Genomic DNA, 22,944 nt, shown 5'->3' with positions numbered 1-22,944 from the left:
CTTGTATTATGATTAATAAAAGATTCTTTTTTGACCTACTTATGAAGTGCTTTTAGGAGGTGTTGAAAGGTACTTGGTCGCCGTTGGCGACAACTGGCTTCGGGATGTATACCCGACTGTTCTTAAAACCAGAAAAACATCTTCATTTGTTTATATTGTTTATATTATATTATTAGTTATTTTATATATGTTATATGTTTTTTTCTACATATAAATTAGTTATAAACATTATGCTTCATACTTTTGCTTTAATTTTTAGATTTGGACGCATCCTAAAGTACTGGAAAATGCATGGAAAAATGCTTGGAAAATACAACCTGTAAGTATTATATTTATTTCAAAGAAATGTATGAAATAATAAAAGAATTAATTTTACTTATATATCAAAGAAAAACAAAAAGGAAGCTCCAAGGAAGCAATTGAATTCAGAAGATGAGCAACCAGATGATGTGTATGATATACGTACTGGCGTTATGTCTGTGACTAATGATTGGTGGCGTCATCATGTCACGGAAAATGACTTAGAATCAATAATGCCAAGCAATAAATTACGTACAATGTTTGAAATTTTACGTATGTGTGAAGAGAAGGGCGAAAAATGGTATGAATAAAATATAAACATATAAACTGAAATATGACACAAGTATGTCATATAAACTTAGTGCGTAGAAAGTAAACTTGTTTCGTACTAGCAGCCACAATATCTATCATCTGATTGATTTTATGTGCTGCATTATTTTTTTACAGTACGGTTTTAGTACAAACTTTTATATATAAACGTATTACAATTCATATACCGAACAAAAATTCATCAATAAAGGATTATGAATATATATTAAGTAAAATCAACATATTCTACTATTCCTACAGCAAACATATTGTTAATATTATAATTTATTTATTATTAAGAAGTCATATAAATAAAAATAAATTGATCTCTCTTATTAATATTTTTTTAATTTTTATATTTTTAGTCTTATATTTTCCGCTTTTGTGGCCGTTCTTGATGTTGTGGAATATTTTTTTAAGAAAATCGATGGAAATGAAGTTGATATTTTACGAGATTTAAGTAAGTTAAATATTTAAAATAAATTTTATATCCACTAATGCAATTTACTTTCGATAGATTTACCACAGACTAATATGGGTAAAAATAGATGGGCAGCAAATAAGGATTACTATAGGTTAGATGGTAAAACGCCAAAGTCTATTCGCCACGAAATGATCAAACAATTTAATTCACCAAATTTTCCAAGAGCTCGAGTGTTCTTAATATCGGCCAAAGCTGGTGGACAAGGCATTAATTTAATTGGTGCCAATCGAGTTATTATACTTGACACTTCATGGAATCCATCCAATGATCAACAAAACATCTTTAGAATATTTCGTTTGGGACAAAAGAGAAACTGTTACGTTTATCGTTTATTAGCTATGGTAAGGGATAATTATATTTTGTTGATCGTAATTGGAAGTTGTATCATTGCTTCGTATGAATAAAAAAACATACGTATTGCCTAATTATTAATAATCTTGAATCGAGTACAAGAGGATTGTACTAGATGCTATCAATTGTAGCTAGATGCTAGCTATATAATAGCTTAAGTTACTATAAAATCATTTGGTTTCCGTAAATCAACAATATTTTGCGCAGCACACAATAGTGTATTAATATATATTTAATTAATATATAGTTAAAATATAAACTTGTGCGAAATGAGAAACGATTTTCTTATAGAGATTAAATAATTTATTGAACTATATATGATCCATTGTGGTCTTAACCCTTAGGCATTTTTATGACAGTAGTATGATTTTACGCTCATAAACTGTTTGGTCTTTGTTTTGTAAAAAACTACTTCAGGTGATTTTTAAACTCCTCATTTGAAGCAAAGGTTTAACTACCCAACAAATTTTTAAGAGTGCGAAATAAGTATGAAATAATCAAAAGGTGCCAGATCTTGATAATTACCAAATGGTTTTGACAAGTTTCTATTCTATGCTTTTGACACTATATCTATTCTTTTGATTAATTCTGACCGTTCCTGTTTAAGGAAATCATTCGACTTGTCCTGCTGATCACAGTGCAGTTGTTTTGTCCAGTAGAAAACAAGATTTCGTTAAAATTCTACCAAACAGTTAGCATCAAACTTTTTTTTTAATGAATATTGGCCTTCCAAGGGATTTTAGCCTGTTCATCTTTTTTACTCCATGATTTCTTGCGTTGAACCCATTTTAATAGGTTTTAAATAACCCATTTTTCATTCTTAGTAATGATGTGTTGTAAAAATTGGTCAAAAAGTAAAGAAAATTATTTTAAAATTTATATTTTATATTTCTTGGGTGCGCTAATTAAGAATTTTGAATCAGATTTAATATTTTCAAAATGGTTTGCGTAATATCACTAGCATAAGAGTATATATTTAAAAAAAAATTTAATTTCAAAATTTACAAGTTTATTGATTAATAATCATATAGTTATTGATTGAATCATAATAGAGTTTCATTTTTAAATTTTTGTTTAAATTTCTAATTAATAGAAATGAATTAATAAATTAATTATTTATCATAATTAGGAACATACATTTATGTATATGCTATAAATATATATATGTGTATTATAAATATGAATAAAAATGAGATCGTCATTAATCTATTAATATTCTAACATATTAATTTTATGTTAGTGAATTATAAAATAGTAGAAACTTTTCCATTTTCAAGAACTCATAGAACAATAATATTACTACCATTTGTGTTTCCATATCCTTCCTTAGGCTTATCAACAATCAATTCTACTTTTTTTTTTGAAACTTTCAGTTCTTTACCAACTCTATTTTGAGCCATCTCACAGAGATATAACAGTAGTTTTTAACAGCCAATTTAAAAAAAAAATAACTACTTTATTGAGATACGTTGCATTTGTGAGGTTGTATTTTGCATACATTTGCTAATACTTCCACCTACAACATAAAATAGGATTTTAAATGCAAGAGCATGGAACAACAACTTTTTCCAATTTTTCGGCTATCGGCCAAACTATGCGGACACAAATTGCTTTCAGTAAGATCATAATGAACTTTTATGTCCTGTTTTGAGATTAAACCTACGTATTTTAAGTGATCATGAAGGGATGAGTTTGACAAATTTAATCTCTCAGCTTATTTACCAGTTATTATTCGCCGGTTTCCATCAATTTATACCCTTTCTATTTAACTATCAGTGAACTGCCAGAATGTGGTATATCTGTAGTATTAAAACTGTTGGATCGAAATTTTGTGAACTAATTTGGCCAGTAACGTCTTCTGAATACATAAAAAGCTAAAACATGGAAAATATATGAACTTTCTATATTTAAAATGATAGAAAATACAAACTACTGTATAGAATTAAATTTTTAAACAAGCAGACCTATATCATCTGTCAAAATATGTAACTATTAAGCACCACATAAGTGTGAAGTTGACTGTGAAAAGATGCAAATAAGCACTCTATTGTTGCTTTTTGACCTATTCAATAAAATAGTTACTAATAAAATGCTTTACTCTTTGTTTAAATAAAGTACTAAATAAGTAAATAAAATAAATCTATTTAATTTCAGGGCACTATGGAAGAAAAAGTATATTCCCGATCAGTAACTAAGCAGGCTATGAGTTTTCGAGTTGTAGATGAGCAGCAGATAGATCGGCATTATAGCATGGCTGAATTAGCTGAATTATATACGTAAGTATATCAATTTATTTATGTTTAGCCTATATATATATATCAGTAAATAATTATTACGTTAATACTTTAATATAGCCTGACTAAACCAGATAATAGTATGAGACCAGTACCGGTTTTCCCGCAAGATAGTGTTCTTGCAAATTTACTTCGAAATTATCCGGATTTGGTGTACAAGTATCATGAGCACGACAGTTTATTAGAAAATAAAATTGAACAAGAGCTCAGCGAACAAGAGAAGGCAGATGCATGGGCAGCCTATGAAAGAGATTTGCTACAAAATGCCGAGTTTGCCAATATGGAAGAGTAAGATATTTTGTGATATGCCTATTATAAAAATTTTTTTTTTTTTTCAATAAATTTCACGAAAAGCAAATCATTTCTGTAAAACTATTCTAATTGATGTTGGTTAAATTTGTACTGCATTTTATTAGACCTAATTTAACTTTGAATATAGTGGCAATACCTTATTTATAAGAATTTCTACGAAAAATAGTATTCCAAAACAACTTACTACTTACTTATTTGGACATAACAATACGTTATCGGGTTTGTACGTGATGCAGCGCTACTCTCCAGGCGCTTCAGCTGCGTATACGGTTTATCTAATCTTGTACGCTACACGCAATAAGTGCTTGAAATCCTGGGCAGCGATGCATATTTCCGCTGATAGCTAATATATGATTCGTTTTGCTTGCATTTACCATTAAGCCTATTTTTGTAAATTTGATTTCGAAAGCGACAAATACAGCAGAAACTTCTCGCTTGCTTTGTGGAATTATACCAACATTATCAGCGTAAGCAAGGAGCTAGACATATTGATATATTTATAAAATATTGTGCCGTGTGCATGATAACTTCCATTGTGATATTGAAAAGATTACTTGACAAGACATTACCTTGTCTGAAGTCTCGCATGGTATCAAGAAGTTCCGAGACCTTGATCCTATATTCGCAGATATGAGCTTTATCTTTATTGAGCTATGAGTACGACTGAAAGCCGGAAACAATAAAAATTTTTAAATAATTGTGTGTTTTGGATAACCTGTTGATCTGTTTGGAGTATGGCCAAATATCCATCGCCAGTGGTCTCTGAAAGATTTTATGGTTGTTGCTAATAAACTCCGCACATAATTTTTGGATTGCAAATGGTAGCCTCAAAACTTTGAGCTCGGCATATTTAAAGCAATGACTTCGTGTGTGTTTACCAAATGAGTAGAACTGCACTAAAGTTCCACAACAATGAATATTAATGTAATTCTGTTTAAAAAAATAATAATAATAATAAAAAAAATATAATCTAAATAGAAAAAGTGTTATTGCGTAGCCATGAAAAAACATCAATTTACAAAATTTATATCAAGTTCAACATTGGCTCAGTGCTCTATCATGTGAGCTTGACGGAACTAAAAACCACCGTAAATACGCAATCAAAATTATTTTTGTAGTTTGTAATTTTCTTAACCAATTTTGTATTAAAATATATTCTTTGTCTAGCTAAAAAATTATATCTTCAGTATTGTAAGTGTCAAAGAAACATCCAGAGAAGAAAATTTTATATTCATTTTCAAATCTTATTATTGATACCAAGAAGTAGGTAATTATTAATACTAAAGTAACAACATTACTAATATCTACATTTGTTGCGTAAATCAATTATATTTACATATATATTATTATTTACATAAATATTTATATGTTTTTAATAAATATTTTTTTTACTTTCATTTAATTATTTATTCGTTTTGACATATTTTGTATTTTAGGATGCTGGCATCACAAAATCGAATGAACAAGTTCTTGCCACCAACCATAGATGTAAGTAACTAACAATTGCTATCACACGTATATATTGTATTTAATGCATCAAAATATTAATATTTATTTATATTAATTATAGTTAACTCAACAAAATTTTGGTCAATATCCGGCATACTCACCTTATTTAGGAGCTTTATTTGATCGCGAAAATTTCCAAAATCCAATGCAACAACTATACTTGAATGTGGTAGATGCATACCGGAAATCTCAAACACCTACAAATTTCCCACTGAATCCTCCAAGCACATCACCTTTAAATATGATGCCAGGCATGCTGCCAGGTACGAGTGCAGCCCCAAATCCCAATCCTTTGGCTGCTTTGGGCGATCTCAGCATGTTTGGCGGACCAAAGATGAACCCTGCCCTATATGGTGCACCACCAGCGTATGGTTCAAGGGGTAGCAATTCAATGTTATCCCCTTTGGAAATATATCAGCAGAGTTTTAAACATCTTTCGGGTCTTTATAATTATAACAATCCGAACAATATACCGAAACCGAATTTACCAAATGCGCCCTTTGCAGGACCTCATGAACAATATTTGGGTTTGCCATTTACAAACCCTCATGCACCGCAAACAAATGGTTTACAAGATAAGAACTATTACCAAAACCTTTCAGCAGAGCAATTACAACAAGCTAATAAAGCCGCTGAGAGTCCAGGTATAAATTCTAAAAATGGTGACAGCATACCGACAAGTGTTATAAAGAAGGGTGAACAAATGCCAAATAGAACAAACGAAAATGGTCAAACGTTTCCTAACGAACCCAACATTTTAAAAAACATAAACTCAACCACAAAAAGTAAAACCGGTACAATTTCTGTTATACCGCAAGCACAGCTGCAATCTCCAACAGCAATCCCATCCTCAAGCCCATCAATTTTGGCTTCGCCAACATTAGCGCATACATCACAATCATCTACATCAATTCCACAAAGTAATTTTGGCAATAACTCAATGCCGACACCACCAAGAATATATCAGACAGCAACATCTATGAGTTCTGGGCAACAATTACCAAAACCTAATGTATACCCACAAAAATTAACGACAAGTACAGCTGCCGCATTTGAGCGTTTTAAAAACATATACACTACCAGCAACTCCACGAATGTATCAATGGCCATTGCAAATGCTCCTCCAAAAGTCTCACTTGCAACGTCCTCAAATATAACTACGACTACATCATCGAATATGGGAATTTCTTATGGCAATAAATTGCCAACAATAGGAACATCGAACGACTTTTTAAAAGTAAGCAATGAAATGCAAATTATTCCCACCACCAGCCCACCCGGCACTTCTAGTATTTCAAAACAGTTTAATGAGATATCGCCAAGTATTTCGCTAACAGCTTTGAATGATTTAAATGTTAAAACAAAACCCAGTGGCAATATATCTCAAAGTAATAAGCATCCAAGTCAGACATTTATTTCGTCCAACAGCAATAATGCTAACAACAGTAATAGTGGCAGCAAAACACTACAAGTATCACCAAAAATAATACAACCAAGGAGTTATGCCAATAAAAAATTAACATCGAAAGCAAAAGAGTCTGGTAGCCAGATTATGTCAGCTCCAGGTGTCCCGCCTATGCTTCCAACGACAACGTCAGCAACAACAGCAGTTCCATTTGCCAGGTTAGTTGCAGTGTCTACTGCAATGGCAGCCAGTAATAGTACACCAGCAAAGAATGTAACAAGTACAATAACAGCGCAAGGAAAATCAAAGCTACCACCACTCTCACCAGCACCAACCAGTGCAACATCTAATATAGCTGTAGTGACTCAACGCACACAATCACCTGTGGCCGTCGCAGTAATCAAACGAAACACCGGACCAAGTCCTTATGTTAAACGTCAAAATGAACAGTCAATCAATAATACAGACATGCCCCAATTAACACCAAAAGCAACACCACCGTTGAGATCAAGATCTTCTACGACTTTATATGGCCCGAATACGTATGGAACAAATCAACACAATACAAATATTGGTAAATCTCAGTCAAGCTATATGCTAAATAAATATGGCTCACCTGCTTTACGAGATAATGCACCGATTGGAACTGGTATTAAGCGTACATTAGCAAAGTCAGCAGCACCACCAACGTTAACTCCAGCACCGCGAAACGTTTCTGCTGCGACAATAACAGCAGCAAAGGCTTTAGCAGCTATGAAAACTACCACCGGTGCAACCATTAGCACAAATAAATTACCAGCACAACCCATACCAACTCATCTTTTTGCTAATACAATGGCAAATACAAGGACACTTAGCAGTATATCAACTGCAACGCCATCCTCTTTAAGAGCTGTTAACATTCTACAATCAGGTCGTGGCGCCACAATTAGTTCTGCTGGCATTTCTACGGCAAGACCAGCTAATAGTCCAACAACAGCAGGAGCAAGAACAGTGACTGGTATTAATAATCAAACAATACGTACAAATACACCTTCGACGCTTTCTATTAAGAATATCGGTTCCTTGCCACAGAGACCACCAAATTTAAACGCAGTACAGAAAACTGTTGCGGGTGGTCAGTATATCATTGAAGGGAATATTAACGATAGACGTATTGCAATTGGTACACCAACCAAAAGGTAAAATATAAATTCTAAATAATTTAAAATAGATATATAAACATAGAATAACATAATCTGGTACTGAATACTTTATATATCAAATAGATATCAAATAGTCCTAATAGTAAAAATAGATAAGTTTTCGGTTTATTATAGTTTTATCATGCTATCTGATGTGTATGTATATAATTTAGAAATTAAGATAGAATTAAGCATGATATAGACGATGCTACATGTATGCAAACCAAGTTTAAATTGCGTTTATTTCGAACTGCAGAACGAGAACGGTGTTCAAACAGTATAAGATAATAGATTAATCTTAAACATATAACAATTTCTTGCGATTTTAATGAAGTTGACACCTTTTTAAAAATTATCTTAGGCCTCAAAAACACTATTTTTTTAAGGCGTCAGAAATCGTCTTGAAATAAATAAAACATATTTGGTTTGTTATTAAAAACTTTGGTTCACTCAATCGAAATACAATATATATATTATATATAATAGATGACTATTATATATGTGAATTTATATATTTATTATTTTGCTTAACGTGAACTGATGTTTTGTCAATTTTTTTTGTCACTCTTAAGTTTACATGTTCAGACTAAAGTCTTCAAGTTTTTAAGATTCGATTATATGTCTTTGTATATCTGGAAAAATATTTCATAATTTTTAGATCTTTTATAACCTAAAATCTTGTTGTCTATATATGTTTCAGCTATTCTGTAGCAGATTAGTAAGCAAAACATGTATAAGTAGAACAAAACTCCATAAAAGAGAGAGTATAGAGGGAGAGAGAGAGAGATTGTATTGTACCGATACAATATAAATAACGTCAGTGCTGATATATGCTACAGAAAGTTATACGTCTAGTCTTATTTTTCGGATCCACTTGCTTTTCTCGTCAACAAAGTTCCGCTCTCCTTTTTTGTTAGCGATTTATCAAGGATTTATCTTTATAATCTAAAATATATATTAAAAATATTTGTAAAAGGTTCCTTAATTTCTAATATTATTCAATAATATTATTCAATTTGTTGAAAGATGCAAGTTATATAATTGACTTGATATTATATATGGTATATGTACTTCATATCAATATGTAATATATATGCATAAATATATATAATATTTTACTTTCTCTTACAGCGGTGGTGGAACTACCATAACCAAAGTTCCGGTGCAAACTAAAAGGAAGATTGATACGAATGTTTTACCCAAAGATTTTGATATAAAACGCGCTAAAATGACTTCAAATAAAGTAAGTATTAAAGCAAAATGTTTTATGTTTGGTATTTAGCATAAAGTATTTATGTTGTCTGTCAATGACAAGGGCTGGTATGTGATACTTCAACGAATGATTAACATGGGTGGATACTTCATTTGAAATATACTGTGCATATAATATATATTATATGAATTAAGAATTGATTAACGATTTTATATTGACATAACAAAATGAATCCATTAATAGTGTTCTATCGATTTATAAATGTATAAATCTTAGTATTATATGCCAATAGCAAAAAATACTTTAGGAGTACTAACCATATCGATTTGTCTGTAGCGGTTGAGTTGTTGCAATTCTGTAGAGGAGTACAAGTCTTTTTATAATATATATATAATCTGTCGTGTCTGTCGTTTTATTCACTATACGAGGAACTTCGTTTTCTGGTCAGATTTGTGGTAACTTATAGAATCCAATAATTATTCTGTTCCACTGTTTTACCTCCTTTGTTTCTTGCGGCACGTGTTTATAGAAAACTTTTCTATTTAAAAGATTCCTTAATTAAATAGTGTCAGTAAACTACGTGAATATATTATCTAATATACATGGGTGATAATTTTTAAGTTGCTGATCTAACTTAACCTAAACGCTTGCTAATAATATTGGAACAGCTAAACCATATTGAACTCAGTGAATCAGACTGTATGAACTCTATGTGAGAAAATTCTCAATCTTTGTTATATAGTAGTTATATATTACTTGGGTAATTTTTGGAATCGTTGTTTTCAATGAACTAGAACGCTTTGCGTAATAAATGAATGGACAAAATATATCAGAAGTTATATTTGTAACTTCACCCAAAAAGCTGGGTCAGATCGTATTACCTAATACGTTGTTGTTACCACGTATTTATATTATATATTCTGAGTCTTCCTCCATGTTAGTAGTCGCTAATATGCTGACCAATTTTTGTAAAACTAAATTAATTAGTGAAGTCGATAAGACTATACTAAAGTTTCTAAAATATTTGGTTTATAAGTTGGGTTGGTTTTAGCAGAAGTTATATTAAAGTTTATGCTGTTATACCATTGTATGTATATATGTTTACTAAACATGGCATAAATCGAATCACATTTGGAATCTACAATCTATTATTGTAAATAAATGTTATAGTAATTTGGTTATTAAAACAATAAATTATTAAATAAATGTTATTATAATAATAATATATTGCTTTTTTAAGAAATTTTCAATAATTGTGTTTAATTATGATTAATAAATTTTTTTCTTTGCAGGTGACTAAATAAATATATACCTTTGTTTTAAAATTTTATACGCTAATTTAAACTATTTAAATAATTATTTATTGTTTTTATAATTTATTAATTTTTTAAATGCATGCATTATTGTAACACTTGTGAATATTTTTTTAATTGTTTCTTTATGAAAAACGAATGAATGGAATGTAATGTGTAAAAACTAAATATAGATCTTAATAAATGTATGTTGAATAAATTAATTAATAAAAAAAAAAAAAATAAAATATTTTAAATTTTTGTTTTACTTTTTTGTTATAATGTTATGGAGCTTCAGAGAGCTTCAAAAAGTCGTCCTATATATGGTAAGTTGTGTGATGATTGTCGAAATAGTACATTTAACAGATGCCCTATCATTATCTATTATTATTATATTATATTATAATGATGAATCGCCTGAAAATGTTTTAAGCCGTCATTCGTAACAAGTTGGACTTAGTATTCTGAATTATCGTGAAATAAATTTATGGTATTTGGAACGCCTTAAACATCAAGAATTACGGATTGGTGGCTTGCGAGCTTATTTTTACCATTATATTATTTTGAACAATGGGGACATACATAAAAAAATGGAAATGTTTTCGTATACCTTCCGACTAATTTTAACGCATATAGGTACACTCCACAGCTATTACATTACTGCATATAACTGCATTTATGTTAATTTTGCTTTATAATTTAAATAAGCGGGTTGTCTTAATTATCTTAATACCATTTCTGTAAATAATTGTTTATATGCTAATTGCATATAATTATAGGTTTATATATATAAGTATATATATGCTAATATATATTAATTAATCCATTAATTTACCATATTTAATGAATAATAACACTGTCGGATGTCAATCGCTGAAGTTGATCACAGTTTTTCACAGTCGATCAATTTACGTCTTCCTGTTGATGTTATGTGTTCTGCTGATGTCCAGGTTTTCAGTTACCTTGGGGCTTATATTCAAGATTTTTTTTTTATTAAAGTCTTCTACAGACTTATATAAAATAAATAGTAAATGATTTTGTGATCAAATTTTTAAAGATATGGTGGAACATTAGACAGATGTCATCCACATAATTCAGACCGCTAAGTTTGGTGTATACGTCGAGTATGAATTTCTTGCCCTTAGCCATTAACTTCTGATTAGTATTGATACATCGATGACGTTATTGAAAAAGAGCGGTTATAGTACATAGCCTTGTTATTAATTTGGATACGTCTACTGAGTAATGTATACGCAAGTAAAGGTATTTTATCAAATCTATCAACGTCCGATGCTTGAGGTAGCACTGCTGTCCGTACCGTATTAAAAATATGAAAAGCTCGCGAAAGATCGATATGAATAAGTTAAAATTTAACAGTTGGTGTCATCCGCTTAACTATTAAGCGATATTTTTAGACTCTATTATAAAGATCTTTACACGATCGATATTACCTGAACTCAACTTGCGCTTTACGTAGGTGCTCGACAATATAAGCAATAGCGGTTATTAAAAATTTTGCAGAATATTTTGTTTACTAATATAATTTGCGTCATACCTCCCAGGTTTTTGCTTACTTACTTACTTACTTATTTGGCCATAACAAACCGCCTAAAGTTATGTTTAATAATGTCAAACTTTCGTATGGAAACGTCAGATGACATCTAACAACAATCAGTGTTACTAAGGCTCAAAATATGAATAATGACCCTCGTTCCAATGTCGTGATAGAGTATGGGGTAGTTGTCGTCAACTCGTAGAGGACCCAAGATCTTATGAAGAACTCTTGTCTCGAACACTCCCAGTATTACTTTGTCATTCTGTGATAGCGTACATGATAGCATAGGTAGGATGAGCGACCTTTAGGGCGTAAGTTTTTTTTGTTAAGAGAGAGTTCTACTTCCCAATTGCCTACTGAGCCCATAGTAGTACCCATCAGCAATGATGATTCTTCGTCTGATCTTCAGATTGACATCATTTTTGTTTGCCATCGCGGTGCCAAGGTAGATAATACCCTTTATAGAGTGAAGAATATGTATGAGACGAGGCGATTGCCTAGTTTTAGCTGTTCACGATCTATTTGTTTGAAACAGCAGTGGCATGATCAGTATCTAGTCTGATACAGATTTACTAATTTGGCACTATAACCAATTTAGCTCGATTAAACTAATAAAGCACTTTAATTAGTTACTTGTATTGTTTTTTTTAATTTTTTTTTGTTTTTTGTGAGTTACAAATTTGGCACATAAACCAAATTTTTTCAAAATTTCTTAGGAACTTTTACCAAAGAAAACACTTGTATGAATTCTGATTTTGAATTAATTCTTTATTAAAAAATCTTAAGCTTTAATCTTAGTATTACGCTTATGCTAAAAGAGGATATGGACGCAATTCATACGATTTGTTATTTAATAGATTTTGAGAAGTCAAAGCTAAAGGCATTCCTGAAAATTCTATGCATTACCTGAGCTTACTCTATACCTGCTTACTATAGTGAAATTAGCAAGCTGGAATATGGTATACGTCATATTCCAACTTGCCTTACAAATTAGGTAAATTAAATATGTATATTATGCACCTGTGGGAACAACAGAATTATCATAGTGGCATGCCTATTGCTGATTATATTACGTCTGATACGTTGATAGTATGCGAACATTGATTTCTGAGAACCAGCAACATTGCTACGAATATATGACAACTAACCCAAAAAAATTTAACCCAAAGAAAATATATAAAAATAAGAATTTAATTTATACAACTATGTAAACATTAAATAATAATAAATTTATATTCTAGTAATTGATAATACATATAATATAAAACTCAGCAAACGGCTTTGCTTATTTTTAACCACACTATCGCTTCTTCAATCTTACGTATGTCTGGCAGATCTGTGTTTCCAATGTTTATAGTGATATGTTGGTTAGGACGGCTACATAGCTCTTGTAATGGAATGACCGTTAACACTATATTTGATAGACATGACTATGATTAAGAAACTATTACCAGCCGTAATAGTTTTTCCACCCATATATTAATCCCTCAAACAATCCTTTTTTGTTTCCTGGATTTAGTGCTCTTTACTATGTGATCGATAATATATGCCGCGGTTTTGGTGATGCTATATATGTTTCTCTCATTTACTTCCAGTTGGAAAAAAATGTTATAAAGAGAACTGGTAAATATTATTGAAAGCTTAATCAAGGCAGAAAATATATATAGCCAAATTGTGAAATAACGAATTATAGATTACAGATTTTTTTTTCGTGCGGAGAGGATGTTTAAAAATGTCTGACGTATCGTCTCTATAGTGTTATGCCCGGTTTGCACGAACTAAAAATAATTTCCCTTATGTCCCAGATCGTATTGAGAAACTTTATCGGGAATACTTCAAAATAGGGTCTCTGCGTTGGTTATCCGTTAAAAAATTTTGGTTTTCTTCATTAGCCTGCCAATTAGCCATTTTCTAGATCATATTTTTTCCATTTGAGTATAATCGTAATGAATCGGCCTATAGCAGTTCAGTTGTCTTTAGATAACATCATCTTCGTTGTGATATCTTCGACGTTTATTTCACCGACTATTGTTTCAAGTTATGTTCCTTCGGTGTTCCATCTGTTTCATTTGAAGATGGTGTGTTCAGGGTTGTCTTCGTCTGCATCTTTGTATATGATTACAGATAGATAACACTAAATTAATACTAATATCGTTGTTCATATAAATGTCTATATGTGACGAAAGAAATTATGTTACATTGATGTTATTATTTTCTTTAAAAGTTGTTCATATAAATGTCTATATGTGACGAAAGAAATTATGTTACATTGATGTTATTTTACGTTCGTGTCGGGTTAAGGGCCAAACGGAACTATCCATAGTTTATAAGATTTTAAACTGTTACTCTGGTTTTTGTTAATTTCACGAATTAAATATATAATCGTAATTAGAACGTATTAAAATAAATTCATATTCGAAAACACTTGAGGATCTTAATTTGACTCAGTAAAAGATAAAGTTTATCATAATGCGTAACACCTAAAAGCCTGTCGAGGCCACGCCATTAATTGCAATAAATGTCATTAATTGTTGCAGATTTATTTCAATACTATATTTATTGCAATTAAAATAAATATATACTGTGAAATATTTAAAGAAGCATTAATTTCTCTAAAATTTGACATTAAAGTTGTAATTGGTGTGGTTATATATATATATATATATATAAAACAATTGAATTTGAGGGACAAAAAAAATAATTACAGATAAAGTATCTGACATATTCAATTTCCATTAAAACTTGGGTACACGTGCTAAAAAAATGGACAAATATATTTATTTAATCCTATAAATTTGATTAATTTGAATCCTTCACCTCATTAATAACCACAACAATAATCGCAATCACAGTAGTAGTATATTTTGCTTCTTTCATATTTATATATATTAAAATCAATTTCTATTTAATTTTATGAAATAAATATATAATATTTTATTAATATACTGAATAAGAATTATAATTTTAAAAACATATATGTACGGACAAACTGTCTGAAACAAGTCATTCATAAGTGACAAAAATCGTAAAATTCGCTTGCAGTTCGCCAAACACCACCTGTACAAGGATAGTTCTTCCTAGAATTCAGAACTTTTTGCCGATGATAGTAAATTTAATCTTTATGCTTCAGATGGCTAATCATATGTGCGTCGTAAGCCAAATACTGAAATTCAAAAATAAAATTTATGTGGCGCAGTTAAGCACGTCGCCGGATATGTATTAATGGTAGGGGTTGGTAATCTACAATTTATATAATCAATGCTGAATAAAGAACTGTATTTAAATTTTTTAAAGAAAAATTTGCATTAAAGTGCGTAAGATTTAGGCATTATTGACAATTTCCGTTTCTACCAGAATAACGACCCGAAGCACAAGTCGGGTCTTATGCAGGCTTGCCTTGTTTGGAATTGTTCACACATTATCCAAATACCTTCCCAATCACCTGTCTTAAATGTCATAGACAATTTATAACATATTCTGGAAATTAACAAAAGAAAACAAAACATTTATCAAGGAAAAATGGGAAATGGGATAGATTTATTTATCTATCAAGGAAAGTGTGAAAGCTGCTTTAAAATGGGAATAGCAAAAAATAAAATATCAGCAGCATATGCTCAAACATTAGTTACTTCGATGCATTCAAGGTTAGAAGCAGTAATTAAACAAAAGAGTTATCCCACTAAATATTAAAATTCAGCTTTTTATGTTAAAAATTACATGAAATAAGCTATGCGTTCACAATTTGATGTATTCTCCAAAATTGCATATTTAAAATTTTTTGTTTTGAATACAATTTCGGAACTTCACGACTAAAAGCTCAGTTAGTCGGCACGTGCCGTAAGGACTTAAGTCAACGCGAAATGCACAACCAACCATACCTGTGTATTTCGCTTTGGCTTGAGTTTGCTGAAGTTCTTACGGTACATGCCCACTAACCGAGCCTTAAATCTACAAAAATGTTAATTAATTTTCAGTGTCTACAATTTTTGTATTTCATATTGCAGACAACAAAACAAAAAACATATTGCAAGAAAAACTTCTCTAGATTTTGTTCACAAAGCTTTAAATGGCTTTGTGTAGTCAATAGTGATATTGGTACAATAGAACTTTTCTGACCGCAGTAACAAATTATGAGAGAAACTTGTACTTCTTTTAATTAAACTTAGTTTCTAGTTATGCTTAAATACTTTAACAATTAGCTATTTATTTTTAAATATATGTTATAATTATGATGTAAAATTAAAGTTTTTCAATATTCATGAATTAAACATTCAAATTAAATATAAAATAAAAATAAAATAAAATCATTGGAATTAAAGGAAGTTACCTATTCATATTAAATTTTAACAAAATATAATGCATTATAATATTTCAGATGGTGTTCAGTTTATTTAATTTTATTCCGTCCTTACATTTTTCTTCTTCTCCGGTTAGGAACCGATGCACGCTGTCGCCTTACCTCGACGCATCATTCGCACAGCGCATAGCGTTCCATCTACTTTTCTATAAAATGCTATTTGCTTTTCCATTATCAACTTGCAACTTGCGTCGTTTATTGCAGCTTCCAGGTCAAGCAGATTGTGTTTGTCTTTGCTGGATTTAAAGAATTAGTGTCAGTATGATGGAGGTCTATGTGTCTGAAGTATTTGACCGACTGGCTTTGTTACTACGTCTAACATTCGTTGTAGTAGCTCGTTCGCTGTTGGTGTCGTGGAAACTTTCGAACTATCTGCCGTGGAGTCTATGCTGCTAAAACTACAATTGAGTTTAAAGACAAAGGGGTCCCCTTTTTTGAGGATCATTGGTTTACTGTCAGAGAAATTATATATATTTTTGTCCGTGATAGGTTTCCCCTTATATTTTCTAAGACTTAGTTCAATTGCGTGTACTTTGGCCTGAAAAACTGAATTTTTCTTGACTCATACTTGCATACTCTCGCCCTCACTCCTTCCTTCATTTTGAAGCCATCCGTGTACCACAAATGGCAGTCTGCAACGAATGCAGGAATGTTCTGTTCCCAGTCATTCCCGTCTGGTATTAGTACTAGGAACTTTTGTTGGAAGTGATATTTAGGTGAGCAAATGTCAGATATGGTGATGTTTAGTCCATTCTGTCTTTAAAAGGATTCCTTACTTTAAAAAGAGTATTATTGTAACTAGAATTTGTATAAAATTTAATAATTATTAATCACATTTGCGAATTAAGTGAAGCTTTGTTGAAATCAATACTAACCTTTTATTGAATTTAGAAAAATATTTTTAAATTAAACTCACTACAATTATTACAATTTTATATCTTTTCATTAAAAATAAAACAATAAATTAAAAGAATTCATTATACAAAGTCCAAACAATATACATAATTGTCACGACAACCAATATATATTTTCTTATGAGTCGGTATGTAACATGCCGTTGAAAAAATTTCAGCTTGCATATCATGGCTTGCTATTATAACACCAGTATGAAGATGTACTATAGAAATTAAGCCCTTTGTGGAACTAACCACGATAAAAGCTTCTTTATCGTCAGTTAGCAAAACTGGAGTTGCATAAATTGGGGATTGTAGGAAGGTTTTCCAACAAAGTTGCAAAGTGTTGATCTTATCCGTTTTTAAATATTTAAGGCAATAAAGATTATGATCATGGCAACCGAAAATCAAAAATATAGTATCAGCATCATTGTCTGTGAAACATGTTATGCTCGAAAATATGTTTCCCTCCAACTTGTAGGTAAATAACTAAAATTATATAAATATAATTATTAGAAAAAAAATAAAATTATTTTGATTATATAATGGTGAAAGGAAAACTTCAAAAAAAAACTAAAACTAAATATCAATGTACCTAATACTGGATATATAACTAGAAGACTTCAAAAACAGAAGACAGATTTTTATGCGGTAACTAACTGAAAGCAGACTTTCAGCTTCTAAATAAATGCCAGTATGTCTTTTGTCGTAAAATCCCTAACCTCAGATAAAGATTGAGCACTACCACAGACAAATAATATATGTGTATGTGGCACTACATACAAATATTCACAGAGTGAAATGTCTTAATCTAATAGGTTATAGTACTATAAATAATCCACATCGACTTTCTTTCTATAATGGAACAACTAACTCATGCCTCATTTGTGAGAATAAGGTAAACGCTTTACAATTTTCTCTATCAATACCCAAGATATGTTCATTTCGTGTTTACTTCTTTAGGTGATACTTTATAAATGATCTTAATCAACTTCAATGCTTACAAAAATGTGTGGGCTGGAGTTTAGACATGTATAGCTTGAAGAGAATTGGTGAAAGAACGCTGCCAATGGGGCAAGTTGAGATGTGATCGCGCAAAGGGCGGAGGTGGTAATGTGAAGTTTGCGAAATCCGTGTTGATAAGGGGCTAGGTTAATGTGAGGGGATATCTGTTTAAGGACTAAAGACTCCAGAACTTTGTTGTGATGTGGAAACAGATGGAGGAGTTCAAAATATGTATCAGAGCTGAAATATCAATCTTCCCGATGTTTTTGAGCATGAGCATCAAAATACCATCAGGCCCAGGCACCTTCGAGTCATTGGCTTGTCTGATCGCACTAAGTACATCATCAGAGGAGAAGAGCGTGGTGCCATTGGAATGTTGCTTTCGAAAAGCACGCTTCTGTCTGTGAATTTCAGGGATTCTGATTTCACCTTTATCAAAACGAAAACTATAAGATATAAACCTATTGAAATGAAAGAACCTAATTAGAAGATTTTTAGATTTGGTATCAAAAATGGCACTTATTGCCGCACATATTTAAAGTTAATTACAATAGTGTAATCATATTTTAAAAGCGCATAACTGTTAACATTAGAAATAGTACTGAAAAATAATGTTGAAGTATAAGAAAAATTTAAAGCGCCCCCATAGCTGCTTTCAGATTCTTCCTCCTTTAATAGTGTAAAGTCATATACCAGCTTAACTCATATTGTTACTCATATTGTAACTCATATTATACATAACTCATATATTTATATATAATGCGATATAGCGCTTTCATACGAGAATGCGAACTAATGGAACTATTACAACAATGTGAATGATTGTACATTCTTATCTTTAACAACGTACTAAATGGAGTCGAAACCATTAGAACTCCTGTTAGTCTACGATATTTAACTTTCAATCAATCCTATCAGATATTAACTATATTTTGAAACTTTCCTTTCCATACAGAGCATCTACTTACATGTGCGCCATTTTCAGCTTCGCATAGTAGTACTTTACCACCGACTTCAGCTACAACTAGTTTAGTATTCCTACATATTAACGCGGGAGTTGAAAAAATCGGTGTATTACATTTATTTGACCATACGATTTCACCAGTTTTCAAATGAATCTTTGCATATGTACCATCTAAGCTACAAGCAAATATTTCACAGTCATTCGCCAAAATTGGTGTACTAAATATACCTTTAGTGCCCAATCGTAAGCGCCATATATAACTTCGTGTCTATAAAAAAAATGCGAGAAATAGGTGAAATAACTTGACAATATTATTTTATGCAATTATTAAAGTTATAAGCTGTATATTAGAGCTTCAAATATTATTCGAGCTATTCAAAGTTTAAGACATTTTAATGTTCCAATATACATTAACATTAAGCTTTAGCACAACGAATCGCTCGAAAATGTTCGAACATCATACTGTGTTCGGGCTTATGCTAGTAAAGGTATATATATTTAAATAAAAAATAAATAAATTCGAAGATACTCGAATGCTCCAACACTTTAAAACACTACTATACAAATAATATTTAAGTTATATAGTTAATGTATAATTAACTAATACCCTTACCTTAAGACATATGCATGCTAAATTATATTCAACAGAATAGCTTCCAACAATGGCAACATTTTTAAATAGTAATGGCTTAGCTTTGATCAGGCCACCAATATTCATGGACCAATAGATTTTTCCCAATAAATAATCGTACACATACAAATAACCATCATAGCAGCCAACTACTGCCAAGTGTTCATCATCAGCTTGGTGTACTACAAATTCGGTAGCGCATTCTATACGATCAGGAAGTGTAACGCGTGCAATTTCTTGCCCACTGTATGCATCTAAAGTAACCATTATGTGTGCATGCGAACCAATGCAAATGTAGCGATTCATTGCCACTGTGGGTGTAGCATCGACACATTTTTTTAAATCAGCACGCCAATTTAGAAGCAGTTTACGCTTACCCATCAGGTATGATTGTGTATCTAATGTGACTTTTGTATGCCTACTCTCAGAAGACATGTTTTCATATTGCTTAAGAAAAGTTAACAGTTCCGCAATTGCAATATTTTCATTTAGCAACATATTTAGGAAGTTAGACTGTACAGCTGATGTTGGGAGAAGCATGCCAATTTCATTAACTAAGCTTAACGCATTAAATGAACTGCCACCAGCAGCAAGAAATGATAAATCCGTACCTTTAGGATTTTCTAAACAATTCGTTACAATTTTTTTAGTGACCGTTAATTGTAATCCCAGTGTTTCAACCAAAAAATGTTTGAATATATCAATTGGTTGTTTTTTCCTTCCATCTACCTTTAAAGTAAGTATAGATTTTTGTTGTTGTTGTAAACCCAAAAGATCTATGGATGAGAAGCGGGTTTTTGTTGATTGTATAGACGTGTGGCTTCCGGATGTTGACTCAGTCACTCGTGAAACAACTGATTTTAGTAATTCAGTGTGATTCAATTTACCGTGTTTGTTAAGTGGCATCTTTCGCATAAAAACAATAGTGTCTGGTTTCTCATAAGAGTGAAGTTCTTTTAAAAGTAGACTCCTACATATCCTTTTTTGACTTTCACTGAAACGTTTTTGTTTATTTAAACAACAAATAAGTTTAGTATATTTAGCATTCCAGATACATTTACTTTGTACGCAAGTTGGGCGTAGTATAGCGTCTATTTTGTGAGACAATACATCTGTAATTTAAATATTTTTATTTAAGCATATCAAATGCTTTATGTTAAGTTGGTTACCTAAACTTAAACGTTTTCCAAAACGCTTAATTGTGTTATTTAGTCTGCCCAAATAGTATATGTCACCAATTTCATCACGCCGCACCAAATCGCCTGTGCTGCGAAAAAGTAACTCATTTGATGTGAGGTTTAATTGTGTTTCAGAAGTTACTTGGTCTAATTGTGGTATGTAGCACTTTCTGCTCTTACTACCCACTTGTAGTTCACCTTCTTCAATACCAAATAACTCTTCATCATTATTATTTACAATACGCAATAAAGTTTCATTCTCTATTGGTTGTCCAATTGGAATATCTTGTTTCTCATATAGTCGATTTAATTCACATGCATAAATCGTGCTCCAGCAGGAAACTTCTGTTATACCATAAATATTAAAAAGCCGCGTTTGTATGCGTTGGTTTTTATTTATTGAGAACCAACTCTGTAATTCGGCTACGCTAGGAAATTGTTCACCACCTAAAATTAAATTTCTTTAAAACTAACATATACCAAACTGGTGGACAAAAATATTCACTTAAACCCTATACCAACCTTAAACTGGTGTTTGGACTTAATATAATATCTCGTATTGCATCCACGCCAAACAAACGAAACAACGATGGTGTCAACTGCAATGTGGTAACTCCACACATATTGCAGTTGTTTGGAAATAAGATATTCACAAGCTTCTGTGGAGATAAACGTATTTTAGACGTTGTAATTATTATTGCAGCGCCATTATCCAATGCCAATAAATATTCCACTATGAACGGGTCAAATGTAAATGGTGAGCACAAAAATATTATATCTTTCGCAGACAATTGTAAATGTTTACTGCGAATATTAAAACAATTAAATGCTAAAAAACAAATAAACAGACATAGCATAGCTTACCTCAGTGCTAGGTTAGGTGCAATGCAGCTATATGGTACATGTACCATTTTTGGTGCACCTGTACTGCCTGTTGTACCAATAATATAACAAATTTTGTCCCACTCTGTTAGAGTCCTTGGTATTGCGTCAACAGACACTTTCTTACTTATATACAAAATCAAATCAAAACATTTCAATTGTTTCAGCAAACATAATCGAAGTTGTTCGTGCGTGTCGTTATCCGCAATAAAATAAGTTGCACCACTTGCTTGGTAGTTGGCTGTCAATGACTCCACTGATGTATTCAGTTCTAACGGACAGAAGTAGCAATCAGCATTTAATATACTAAATTATAAATACAAAGTTGAGAAAAAAACAAATTTAAAATTTATATATAACATTACCTCAGCAGCAACGCACAGGATGCCGGAGTATGCTCCTGCAGTAACAAAGCAATACCACTCTGCGGTGCAATTTCCAATTCTTTGAATATATCCAATATTGCAGTCACTTCCTTCAAGACATCGGCGTAGGTATATATTTTTTCCAAAGAAGTCGCATATCGATACAATATAAATCTTTGTTTTGAAAAATGATGTAGTTTTTTTAAATTCCATGGGGCCATCACACACTTCTTAGTTCCTCACCAAAACTTAGGCAAGGAATAAAACATAACATATCCTTTTCTTTTATTTGTTTTGTAAATTATTGCACAATTCGATTAATAACGTTAATATATAAATCTTCGTTGTAGCTTTTTTAAATTGTTTCCTAATGAATGCTTCTTCTTACTATAAATAGTCACAATAGATTTCGGTGGGTTTTATGTACGAAAACGAATATTCCCAACCAGAGAAGAACTTCT

The 22,944-nt window shown here is 31.3% G+C and overlaps 2 protein-coding genes across 2 annotated transcripts; one reads left to right on the top strand and one right to left on the bottom strand.

The window, feature by feature from the left end:
- Window positions 1-259: 259 nt before the first annotated feature.
- LOC119687708 (transcriptional regulator ATRX-like) lies at window positions 260-10,694 on the top strand (the record flags this gene model as incomplete). Its single annotated transcript, XM_038102121.1, is given in 10 exon segments — window positions 260-319; window positions 390-601; window positions 975-1,069; window positions 1,127-1,434; window positions 3,599-3,720; window positions 3,799-4,026; window positions 5,487-5,538; window positions 5,621-8,145; window positions 9,280-9,391; window positions 10,654-10,694. Coding segments are annotated over 10 exon segments (3,726 nt in total), but the record flags the coding sequence as incomplete, so codon positions are not given.
- A 6,793-nt stretch (window positions 10,695-17,487) lies between these two features.
- Window positions 17,488-22,944, bottom strand: LOC119662053 (beta-alanine-activating enzyme-like). Its single transcript, XM_038071596.1, has 7 exons — window positions 22,484-22,944; window positions 22,101-22,424; window positions 21,759-22,040; window positions 21,228-21,697; window positions 20,041-21,170; window positions 19,432-19,695; window positions 17,488-17,947 (listed from the first exon to the last, which is right to left on the bottom strand). The coding sequence occupies exons 1-7, from the start codon at window positions 22,702-22,704 to the stop codon at window positions 17,543-17,545; spliced, it is 3,096 nt and encodes a 1,031-aa protein (XP_037927524.1). The 5' UTR covers window positions 22,705-22,944; the 3' UTR covers window positions 17,488-17,542.

Source organism: Teleopsis dalmanni, chromosome X, assembly GCF_002237135.1.
Source record: "Teleopsis dalmanni isolate 2A chromosome X, ASM223713v2, whole genome shotgun sequence".
NCBI lineage: Eukaryota > Metazoa > Arthropoda > Insecta > Diptera > Diopsidae > Teleopsis > Teleopsis dalmanni.
This window is presented reverse-complemented; position numbering and strand designations above follow the sequence as displayed.

Coding starts and splice junctions, on each gene's coding strand:
- LOC119662053 (XM_038071596.1), bottom strand. CDS start 22,704: ATGGCCCCATGGAATTTAAAAAAACTACATCATTTTTCAAAACAAAGA. Junction 21,698..21,758: donor AGTCCAAACACCAGTTTAAG/GTTGGTATAGGG, acceptor TTAGTTTTAAAG/AAATTTAATTTTAGGTGGTG. Junction 17,948..19,431: donor AAGCTGAAAATGGCGCACAT/GTAAGTAGATGC, acceptor ATATAATTTTAG/TTATTTACCTACAAGTTGGA.